This window comes from Bos javanicus, chromosome 17 (assembly GCF_032452875.1).
Source record: "Bos javanicus breed banteng chromosome 17, ARS-OSU_banteng_1.0, whole genome shotgun sequence".
Classification (NCBI taxonomy): domain Eukaryota; kingdom Metazoa; phylum Chordata; class Mammalia; order Artiodactyla; family Bovidae; genus Bos; species Bos javanicus.
Window position 1 is genome coordinate 1,071,090 of NC_083884.1, and position 12,570 is coordinate 1,083,659.

Genomic DNA, 12,570 nt, shown 5'->3' on the forward strand with positions numbered 1-12,570 from the left:
TACCCATCCCTCAGTTTTTGCTTTTAAAGGGGCTTGCTAAAAGCTTTCAGTAACTTTGTGGTTCTTAGGGTGTGAGCCACCCATCTCCCTGTATGAATCTGTAATAAACCTTTCTTTGTTCCAAACTCTTAATGTTTTAGTATTGATAGGTGTCTCTGTGCATCAGACACACAGACTTAGCGATTCGGTAACATTAAGAACACAATACATTGGGTATTTCAAAATCGTTTCATTTCTCCTCTCCCTACAGAAGCTACAGGTGGTTCTTGTCTCATATTTACTGTGGAAACGTTTGAGCTTCTGGAGGAAATCTCCCGGTATTGTAGAATCCCCCTGTGACTGGGTCCCCATGGTGTTTTTAATGCTTAAATTTCCACACTGAGATTTTCCTACACTTGCACCAGTTCCCATACGGTTTCCACTTGTGAGTCTCTGCTCCAATCAACTGCACTTCCCTGTATTCTCCTTTTAATGTCTTCAGTCTTGGGGACATGGTTTGCCCTGTGTTTTCTACAAGGGAAGCCAACTATTCATTTTTATGGTATGTTAAAACATGTACTTGAATCTTCTTTAAAAAAACCTTTGAAATAAATTGCTAGTAGAATACAATTAATTGTAAAGACCTAGAAAATACCTACAATTCCTGGCAGATTTTTACTTTAGAACATAGGTATCACAATACAGTAGGAGCTGAATTATCGGATCTTTACCATTTACCATGTGCATGTGTGCATGCTCAGTTGTTATCTGACTCTTTGCGATCCCTTTGACTGTATATAGCCCAGCCAGGCTCCTCTGTCCATGGAATTTTCCAGGCAAGAATACTGGAGTGGGTTGCCATTTCTTTTATAGATGCTTATTTATAAGCTATTAAGGTATTTAATTCTCACAGCATTCTTTCTTATGTAAAGTATTTTTATTATCCCCATTTTACAGTTGAGGAAGCCAAGACTTAAAGAAATTACAAAACATGCCCAGGGTTTTACAAGCTAGCAAATGGCAGAGCTGGGATTTGAAAACCACATTTCCTTGTGAGTTCACACTTTAAAATGAGAGCTGGGTGTGGAGGAAAGGATACTTTGTAAATGATTATTTATTTATTTACTTTTAAGTTTTTAAGTTACTGGTTGTGTTAATAGTCCTCTCTTCCCCTTTGGAGGAATGAGTATATTTGTGAAATCAAAGAAAGGTGTTTTTTTGTTTGGGTGTTTTTTTTTTTTGGTTTTTTAAGAATTGTTAATCTCACTGGTTTCTGGAATGTAGGTGAGGATATAAAATAGTATATAACTTGATCCCCAAATAAGTTGCTTACATAGTATTCAGAGCTATCTATGAAAGTAAAAGTGTTCAGTTCAGTTAAGTCGCTCAGTCGTGTCCGACTCTTTGCGACCCCATGAATCGCAGCACGCCAGGCCTCCCTGTCCATCACCAACGCCCGGACTTCACTCAGACTCATGTCCATCGAGTCAGTGATGCCATCCAGCCATCTCATCCTCTGTCGTCCCCTTCTCCTCCTGCCCCCAATCCCTCCCAGCATCAGAGTCTTTTCCAGTGAGTCAGCTCTTCACATGAGGTGGCCAAAGTACTGGAGTTTCAGCTTTAGCATCATTCCTTCCAAAGAAATCCCAGGGCTGATCTCCTTCAGAATGGACTGGTTGGATCTCCTTGCAGTCCAAAGGACAGTCACTCCATTTTATCTGACTCTTTCAACCCCATAGACTATAGCCCGCCAGGCTCCTCTGTCCATGGGGTTCTCCAGGCAAGAATACTGCAATGGGTTTCCATGCTCTCCTCCAGGGGATCTTCCCAACCCTGGGATCTAACCCGGGTCCCTTGCATTTCAGTCAGACTCTTTACCATTTGAGTCACCAGGATAGCCCAGAGCTATCTATATCATAAACTAATTCTGTTTTTTTAAATAATGGTCTTATATTCAGACTGATGAGCTTTTAAGATGTGTTTGTTTAGTCTTTAGTTTTTAAATAAAGCAGCTTCCTCTCCTTACATCATTATGTTCTAAAGCCCTCTGATATTTTACATAATACATTCAAATGTGTAATACATCATGCTGTTCATCTGATTTTACAAAAGGTTTTACAAATTTCAATCCTGATAGTCTTATTAACACATAAGGAATAGATGTTTAACTCTAAAATACTCCCTAGTGGCAACAGGACTGGAAAAGATCAGTTTTCATTCCAATCCCAAAGAAAGGCAATGCCAAAGAATGCTCAAACTACTGCACAATTGCACTCATCTCACACGCTAGTAAAGTAATGCTCAAAATTCTCCAAGCCAGGCTTCAGCAATATGTGAAGCATGAACTTGCAGATGTTCAAGCTGGTTTTAGAAAAGGCAGAGGAACCAGAGATCAAATTGCCAACATCCACTGGATCATGGAAAAAGCAAGAGAGTTCCAGAAAAATGTCTATTTCTGCTTTCTTGATTATGCCAAAGCCTTTGACTGTGTGTATCACAATAAACTGTGGAAAATTCTGAAAGAGATGGGAATACCAGACCACCTGGCCTGCCTCTTGAGAAACCTATATGCAGGTCAGGAAGCAACAGTTAGAACTGGACATGGAACAACAGACTGGTTCCAAATAGGAAAAGGAGTACGTCAAGGCTGTATATTGTCACCCTGCTTATTTAACTTCTATGCAGAGTACATCATGAGAAACGCTGGGCTGGAAGAAACACAATCTGGAATCAAGATTGCCGGGAGAAATATCAATAACCTCAGATATGCAGATGACATCACCCTTATGGGAGAAAGTGAAGAGGAACTAAAAAGCCTCTTGATGAAAGTGAAAGAGGAGAGTCAATACGTTGGCTTAAAGCTCAACATGCAGAAAACGAAGATCATGGCATCTGGTCCCATCACTTCATGAGAAATAGAAGGGGAAACAGTAGAAACAGTGTCAGACTTTGTTTTTTGGGGGGCCCCAAAATCACTGCAGATGGTGACTGCAGCCATGAAATTAAAAGACGCTTACTCCTTGGAAGGAAAGTTATGACCAACCTAGATAGCATATTCAAAAGCAGAGACATTACTTTGCCAACAAAGGTCTGTCTAGTCAAGGCTATGGTTTTTCCAGTGGTCATGTATGGATGTGAGAGTTGGACTGTGAAGAAGGCTGAACGCCGAAGAATTGATGCTTTTAAACTATGATGTTGGAGAAGACTCTTGCCGAGTCCCTTGGACTGGAAGGAGATCAGCCCTGGGATTTCTTTGGAAGGAATGATGCTAAAGCTGAAACTCCAGTACTTTGGCCACTTTATGCTAAGTGTTGACTTATTGGAAAAGACTTTGATGCTGGGAGGGATTGGGGCAGGAGCAGAAGGGGACGACAGAGGATGAGATGGCTGGATGGCATCACTGACTCGATGGACGTGAGTCTGGGTGAACTCCAGGAGTTGGTGATGGACAGGGAGGCCTGGCATGCTGCAATTCATGGTGTAGCAAAGAGTCGGACATAACTGAGCAACTGAACTGAACTGAATAAAATAAAAATAGTCCATCTGAGTGTACAGTCAGACAGCCTTCTTGCCCGGGCTGCCACTGAGTTTGTTTGAGTTGTTACTAATTACTAGTTCTCACTTATGAAATGCACTTGGTTTTCTCATTCATAGGTTAGATTAAGAAAAACCTCTTCTTCTCTAAGTAGTTTGAAACTATGATAATAGAATCAATTCTCTTTGTAACCTCCAAACAGAGCAACATTTTGCAGATGTCGTGCTCAGTGAAGAATTTCTCAACCTTGGCATTGAACAAGTGTGCAGCTTAATCTCAAGTGACAAACTTACCATTTCTTCAGAAGAGAAGGTACGTGTATTTTTCTTTTTCTGGTGTACAGTGATATAGTATTTTTCCTTTTTCCTTTTTTTGCTTTGTTTTGTGACAGCCAGTTATCTTTGATCAGAAGTTGAGAAACTCAGTTAGTTGACTTGTTGGTTGTGTAAATGACTGTCTTCTCATTCCATAGGAGCTTCCCTAACTGTTTAGACACTGAAGTTTTGTACTGGACCCCACAGTAAGAGCTTGCACACATTAAACTATCTGAAACAAAGGACATTTTGGGAACTGGATTTCTTCTCACAGCTTAGATAGATACCTGGAATAATTGTGATCTAAAACATAATATTCTCGAACCAAACTGAATTCATCATCTTGTGAGTTGGAAGACACCCAGGTGGCAAAGTTTAACTGGTTCCACACTAAGCTTCTTCCCTTAGACTGGGCCCTGCAGCTTACACAGTATTCTCCCTGCGTTTTCTCCCCCCTCCCCTTACAGAGCCATCTGCAGTTCCTTTGTCTGGCTGTATAGCCTGTCTCTCCAAATTGGAAGTCGCCTCTGTCAGCCACCTGGACCTTTCATATCTGTGGAGAGAGAAGCTTCTCAGTGGCTTTTATTCTTTGGATAGGGTTTATACCTTGTGCAAATCAGGGCACGGAAGTTTATGCACAGGCTGTGTTTGGATGAAGTAAAACTTTAGTTTTTCTTTTATATGCTTTGTTGTATAAACTTTAGTTCTCTTCCTCAAGGATATTCATCCTGCTTGGGGGCAAGACACATTTCTCATAATAGTTACCAAATGAAAAAATACATGAATGTCATGAAATGTATAATCTTTTAACATCCCAGAAATATAGAGGAAGACACTGCTATTCATGTTTAATAGATGTGTGTTGAGTTTCTACTGTGTACCAGATATTGCTATGGAATTCTGGATATAAGAAGATTGACAACATAAAATTCTTTAGTTATGACCAGCAGAACAACCAGTGAGGTAATACATGATCACAGAATGCTGTATAAGATCCAATAGGAGCATGTAATCATTCCTTGGATAAAGATTGGCATTTAGCATGACTCCAGTGTATGATCTGAGTTTTTTTAAAGTGAGTATGAGTTTTCCAGGGAAATAGGATGGGTGGGAGTGAAAAGGGAAGCCCAGGTAGAGGGAAAAGAATATGCAAATATAAAGAGATGTGAAAGATTGATTGCATTTGGTTGGTTTAGTAAGATTAGAGTTTATAGTGTATCTTTGTAGTTTATACTGTAGTGTCTATACCAGAGAAGGCACTGGCACCCCACTCCAGTACTCTTGCCTGAAAAATCCCATGGACGGTAGGCTGCAGTCCATGGGGTTGCGAAGAGTCGGACACAACTGAGCGACTTCACTTTCACTTTTCACTTTCATGCATTGGAGAAGGAAATGGCAACCCGCTCCAGTGTTCTTGCCTGGAGAATCCCAGGAATGGGGGAGCCTGGTGAGCTGCCATCTCTGGGGTCACACAGGGTCAGACACGACTGGAGCGACTTAGCAGCAGCATAGTGCACATGCACTATGGAGTTTGTGTGTGTAGGCACAGAGAGTGTGTAGGTATGGGTACAGAGTTTGTGTGTGTGTGTGGGCAGAGTGTGTGTGTGTGTGGGCACAGAGAGTGTGCATGTGTAGGCACAGAGTGGTGTGTGTGGGTATAGACAGAGAGTGTGTGTGTGTGTGTGTGTGTGTGTGTGTGTAGGCACAGAGTGTGTGCGTGTATGTGTGTAGGCACAGTGTATGTGTGTGTAGGCACGGAGTGTGTGTGTGTGTGTGTAGACACAGAGAGTGTGTGTGTGTAGGCACGGAATGTGTGTGTGTAGGCACAGAGAGTGTGTGTGTGCGTAGGCACGGAGAGAGTGTGTGTGTGTAGGCACAGAGAGTGTGTGTGTGTAGGCACGGAGTGTGTGTATGTGCAGGCACGGAGTGTGTGTGTGTGTGTGTGTGCAGGCACGGAATGTGAGTGTGTGTAGGTACGGGGTGTGTGTGTGTGTGTGTGTGTGTGTGTGTGTGTGTGTAGGCCCAGAGTGTGTGTGTGTAGGCACAGTGACTAGAGACAAGATGGGAGATGACATAAAATACTTCCTGAGCCTTGTTAAAGAAAATTGACTTTATCTTGGTGATAAAGAGCATCTGAAGAGTTCTTAGTAGTAGGAGAATGCCATAATACCTACTCTGTAGATATGTCATTGGAGAAGGCGATGGCAACGCACTCCAGTACTCTTGCCTGGAAAATCCCATGGGCAGAGGAGCCTGGTAGGCTGTGCTCCATGGGGTCGTGAAGAGTCAGACACGACTGAGTGACTTCACTTTCACTTTTCACTTTCATGCATTGGAGAAGGAAATGGCAACCCACTCCAGTGTTCTTGCCTGGAGAGTCCCAGGGAGAGGGGAGCCTGGTGGGCTGCCGTCTATGGGGTCGCACAGAGTCAGACACGACTGAAGCGACTTAGCGGCAAACATGTCATGGATACTATTCTGGTTTTCTACTACTATATAACAACCTCACCGACCATTTTCTTAGGCTCACAATCTGCGAACAGAATTCATCCAGGGCACATGGGGACAGTTTGTCTCTGCTCTACAGGGCCTGGGGCTTCAGCTGGGTTGTCTTGACAGGTGGCATGGTTCTAACTGGAGCCACATTCCTGAGGCTTCAGTCCCTTTGCACATGGCATCTTATGTGTCTGGAACACCCAGGATAGTTTCTTCACTCACTTGTCTGGCTCTTGGGCCAATTGTTGGCTGGTATTGTTCTACCCACTTATTCTTTGTAACTGGCTTGGATCTCTCATGGCATCTCACCACCAGTAATCAGACTTCTTACATGACATCTGGCTTCCCCTCAAAGGAGCATTTCAAGACACCAGAACAAATATGACTCCATAATACTGCCTCCACAACCTTCCCTGTTGGTTTCTCGGGGCCAACTTAGATTCCTGTGTGTGAGGTTACTATATAAGGTACGGATACTAGAGAAATGGTTTTACTAGGGACCATTTTTAGAGACTAACTCTAAAATGGTGATATACATAATAGATCAGAAGTTGGGTGAGGATCAGATGGGAGGATGCTGAAGTTACCAGTGTGCAGTAAGATCTGTTTGGTGTAGGGTGGCAGAAAGAGAGGTGGAGAAGAGAGAACAGAACCAAGAAATAGCAGATAAAATTGGCAAGACCCTCTTAATCTCTAGCATCTGGCACATAAAGGTAGTTGTGGACTGAATGAATTGAAGAAGCATGTTAATTATAGTGTAGATTATTTTTAGTGTCTTGCTCTATACTTGCAGTACAATAACCTAAATAAAAAAACCTAAATAAAATAACCTAAATAAAAACCTAAAAAAAATAACCTAAATAAAAACCTAAAAAAAAAATAATTTTTGCTCTCCAGTTATTCATTTACATATCATCAAACATTTTCTATAACCCTTTAAAGATTATTGGGTTATATTCTCATCAATCTGGAAGGAAATTATGTGGTTAAATACCATCTTCTTAATAGCTCATTAACTTTTTCATAGGTATATGTTTAATGTCATTATTTAGATTTTTAAAATTTTAAATATCACATTTAATACATTCTACTATTATGATGAAAGAAAGTTAATCTGTTCTGCAGATTATTTAGAAGTATGTGGTCCAGCATTTTGCAAACCCAGAGGAAAACCAAAAATGCTAAGAGTAGATGATTGTTATTACAGGTATCACTTTGCTTTATTATTTTGGGTGCTTTATTCAAAAGGGACTTTAGATTTTAATCTAGTAGAAGCAAGTTCAGTTTGGAAAGGTTGTCAACAATGAATTAGGTCATATATCTTCAAATTATCACCTCTGTTACTGAAGTTCAAGAAGATTAGATAATGTACTTGGTGAGTTCAGTTCAGTTGCTCAGTCACGTCCAACTCTTCGCGACCCCATTAATTGCAGCACGCCAGGCCTCCCTGTCCATCACCAAATCCCGGAGTTCACCCAGACTCACATCCATCGAATCAGTGATACCATCCAGCCATCTCATCCTCTGTCGTCCCCTTCTCCTCCTGCCCCCAATCCCTCCCAGCATCAGAGTCTTTTCCAATGAATCCTCTTCGCATGAGGTGGCCAAAGTACTGGAGTTTCAACTTCAGCATCATTCCTTCCAAAGAAATCCCAGGGCTGATCTCCTTCAGAATGGACTGGTTGGATCTCTTTGCAGTCCAAGGGACTCTCAAGAGTCTTCTCCAACACCACAGTTCAAAAGCATCAATTCTTCGGCGCTCAGCTTTCTTCACAGTCCAACTCTCACATCCATACATGACCACAGGAAAAACCATAGCCCTGACTAGATGGACCTTGGTTGGCAAAGTAATGTCTCTGCTTTTGAATATGCTATCTAGCTTGGTCATAACTTTCCTTCCAAGGAGTAAGTGTCTTTTAATTTCATGGCTGCAGTCACCATCTGCAGTGATTTTGGAGCCCAGAAAAATAAAGTCTGACACTGTTTCCACTGATTCCCCATCTATTTCCCATGAAATGATGGGACCAGATGCCATGATCTTCGTTTTCTGAATGTTGAGCTTTAAGCCAACTTTTTCACTCTCCACTTTACTTTCATCAAGAGGCTCTTTAGTTCCTCTTCACTTTCTCCCATAAGGGTGGTGTCATCTGCATATCTGAGGTTATTGATATTTCTCCTGGCAATCTTGACTCCAGATTGTGTTTCTTCCAGCCCAGCGTTTCTCATGATATACTCTGCATAGAAGTTAAATAAGCAGGGTGACAATATACAGCCTTGACGTATTCCTTTTCCTATTTGGAACCAGTGTGTTGTTCAATGTCCAGTTCTAACCGTTGCTTCCTGACCTGCATACAAATTTCTCAAGAGGCAGATCAGGTGGTCTGGCATTCCCATCTCTTTCAGAATTTTCCACAGTTTCTTGTGATCCACACAGTCAAAGGCTTTGGCATAGTCAATAAAGCAGAAATAGATGTTTTTCTTGAACTCTCTTTTTTCCATGATCCAGTGGATGTTGGCAATTTGATCTCTGGTTCCTCTGCCTTTTCTAAAACCAGCTTGAACATCTGGAAGTTCACGGTTCACATATTGCTGAAGCTTGGCTTGGAGAATTTTGAGCATTACTTTACTAGCGTGTGAGATGAGGGCAATTGTGCAGTAGTTTGAGCATTCTTTGGCATTGCCTTTCTTTGGGATTGGAATGAAAACTGACCTTTTCCAGTCCTGTGGCCACTGCTGAGTTTTCCAAATTTGCTGGCATATTGAGTGCAACACTTTCACAGAATCATCTTTCAGGATTTGAAAGAGCTCAACTGGAATTCCATCACCTCCACTAGCTTTGTTTGTAGTGATGCTTTCTAAGGCCCACTTGACTTCACATTCCAGGATGTCTGGCTCTAGGTCAGTGATCACACCATCGTGATTATCTGGGTTGTGAAGATCTTTTTTGTATAGTTCTTCTGTGTATTCTTGGCATCTGTTCTTAATATCTTCTGCTTCTGTTAGGTCCATACCATTTCTGTCCTTTATCGAGCCCATCTTTGCACAAAATGTTCCCTTGGTATCTCTTAATTTTCTTGAAGAGATCTCTAGTCTCTCCCATTCTTTTGTTTTTTTTCCTTTCCTTTTTTGTTGTTTTCCTCTATTTCTTTGCATTGATTGCTGAAGAAGGCTTTCTTATCTCGTCTTGCTATTCTTTGGAACTCTGCATTCAGATGCTTAAATATTTCCTTTGCTCCTTTGCTTTTCACTTCTCTTCTTTTCATAGCTATTTGTAAGGCCTCCCCAGGCAGCCATTTTGCTTTTTTGCATTTCTTTTCCATGGCGATGGTCTTGATCCCTGTCTCCTGTACGATGTCACGAACCTCATTCCATAGTTCATCAGGCACTCTTATCTACCCAGCAAAAAGTACTCACTAAATATGTAAAAGTACTAAGCATAGTTATTAAAGTACATACTTAATTAAAAGTAGATCTATCATATGATCCAGCTGTCCCACTTCTGAGTATATATCCAAAGGAAATGAAAACAGTCTTGGAATATCTACATTCCCCTTTGCCTGTAGCATTTTTTACTATAACCAAGATTTGGAAACAACCTGAATGTCCATCAGTGGTGAAAGGTTGTTGTTGAATCATGCAAGACGCCAGGATTCTTGGCCACTGGAGGAGAAGAATTCAATCTGGGGCCAGAGATGAGGCTTGATTGGTCAGAGCTTTTGTGTAATAAAGTTTTTTATTAAAGTATAAAGGAGATAGGGAAAGCTTCTGACATAGGCATCACAAGGGGGCAGAAAGAGTACCCCCCAGCTAGTCTTCAGTTGGATGTTATATAGTCACTAGCAGTCTGTTAATGAAAGAAAGGAATGTCTTAAAACTCAGCATGGCACCAGGCCCCTCACCCATAAGGTGTATTTTGGGATAATCTTGGCACCAAATGTTTCATCCTGGGCCATAAAATGATTAATTTGAATCTTGAAGAAGGGCAGATCACCATACAAATAGTTTCATTTATATAGATTAGGGAAACAACATCTGAGTATAACATACTGGTTTGTCAAGTAAGTTCTGAGCCAACAGGCGGAACCAAGTTGAAGACAGAGTTTGGGGGTAAATGCATAGTACATTAGCATGCTGCTGCTGCTGCTGCTGCTGCTGCATCACTTCAGTCATGTCCGATTCTGTGTGACCCCATAGACGTCAGCCCACCAGGCTCTCCTGCCCCTGGGATTCTCCAGGCAAGAACAGTGGAGTGGGTTGCCATTTCCTTCTCCAATGCATGAAAGTGAAAATGTGAAAGTGAAGTCACTCAGTCGTGTCCGACTCTTCGCGACCCCATGGACTGCAGCCTACCAGGCTCCTCCATCCATGGGATTTTCCAGGCAAGAGTACTGGAGTGGGGTGCCATTGCCATAGCTTAAGACAAACATTTCCATAAGTAAAAGGCATTGGTTATTTCTAGGTTTGAGAATAGTTAACTTCAGGTGAAACCAGGTATCATTATGGCAACACAGTATTTTAAGAGAAACCTCCTTTTAAATTTGTATAGAGAAGGAAAAAATATTGCTAGTTTGTTTCCTCCTGCCGCTTAAGAGAGATAAAAATGTCTGACACCTGCAGGCTATTTCCTTAGTTTGGAGACCCCTGGCCTTCCTGCCTTTTACCCTCTCAGTGGCTGCATGGATAGAGTGGTGCTAGAGTGAAAAAGCTGGCTTAAAACTCAGCATTCATAAAACTAAAATCATAGCATCCATTCCCATCATTTCATGGGAAATAGATGGGGAAGAAGTGAAAACAGGGACATTTCATTTTCTTGGGCTCCAAAATCACTGCAGACAGTGACTGCAACCATGAAATTAAAAGATGCTTGCTTCTTGGAAGGAAAGCTATGATAAACCTAGACAGCATATTAAAAAGCAGAGACATTATTTTGTTAACAAAGGTCCATCTAGTCAAGGCTATGGTTTTTCCAGTAGTCATGTATGGATGTGAGAGTTGGACCATAGAAAAGCTGAGCACTGAGGAAATGATACTTTCTAATTGTGGTGTTGGGGAAGACTTGAGAGTCCCTTGGAGAGCAAGGAGATCAAACCATTCTATCCTAAAGGAAATCAACCCTGAATATTCATTGGAAAGACTGATGCTGAAGCACCAGTATTTTGGCCATCCACCTGATATGAAGCACCAGCTCACTGGGAAAGATCCTGATACTGGGAAAGATTGAAGGCAGGAGAAGAAGGGGATGACAGAGAATGAGATGGTTGGATGGCATCACTGACTCAATGGACATGAGTTTGAGCAAAGTTTAACAGGTTCCACACTGAGCCTCTTCCTCTAGACTGGCCCCTGCAGCTTACACTTGGGGAGACGGCGAAGGACAGGGAGGCCTGGCGTGCTGCAGTCCATGGGGTCACAAAGAGTTGGGCACAACTGAGTAACTGAACAGCAAAAGCATAGTCATGATTTGAAAAACTTCAACCATTGATAAAACTTGGATGTCTTAGCAAGAGTGTTATATAAAATGTAATCTCCTTATATTTTATTCAGATACCTTGGTACATAACTCATTACTTTTCTTTCCTTCATATTCTCTGCAAGGTATTTGAAGCAGTAATAGCTTGGGTGAATCATGACAAGGATGTAAGGCAAGAATTTATGGCTCGGCTGATGGAACATGTACGGTTACCTTTGCTTCCTCGGGAATATTTAGTTCAGGTAAAAGTATTTGCATAACACATAAGTATGCACTAGCACCATGTCCCTGGGGCAACAGTGTGTAGATTCTCGTTACACAGTGGCAACCGGGCATAGGGCAGTAAATATACCTGAAGTCCTTGGCAACTGCTACCTCTTGGGCTACTTTCTGGTCTTAAAGTTTGCTTCTCCCCAGTATCTGGTTTGCATAAGCAAGTACTGGAGCTTGTGGAAGCATTGTCTGTGGTGATGTGAGTACATGCAGAAACCACATCTGTAGTTGTGTGTCATTTCTGCCTCTCTTTTGCCTTCCTTCTAATAGCCTCCTCTAATTAGTGAATGGAATGGAATAGAATGGAATTCTAAGCTGAAGAAAACCAGGTTATTTGAAACAAATAGCAATAAATGGATCTTTAGTAGTCTCTGAAAAATTTTAAATTTACTGTTTTATTATTAGCATTCCTTTATACTAGGGTCATTTCAACATTTTAATTTATAATTGAAGCCATCCAGTGAAACTTTTTTTTTAATTATTTGTTTTTAACTGGAGGATAA

General features: G+C 41.5%; 1 protein-coding gene across 2 annotated transcripts in view; it reads left to right on the top strand.

Annotated features, from left to right (window-relative positions):
* KLHL2 (kelch like family member 2) overlaps positions 1-12,570 on the top strand; it is a 174,683-nt gene that overhangs the window by 138,030 nt on the left and 24,083 nt on the right. For both annotated transcript variants that reach the window (XM_061383886.1, XM_061383887.1), the window contains 2 exons: positions 3,717-3,826; positions 11,920-12,036. In XM_061383886.1, the coding sequence (XP_061239870.1) occupies positions 3,717-3,826; positions 11,920-12,036 (227 nt within the window). The remainder of the gene's footprint in view (positions 1-3,716; positions 3,827-11,919; positions 12,037-12,570) is intronic.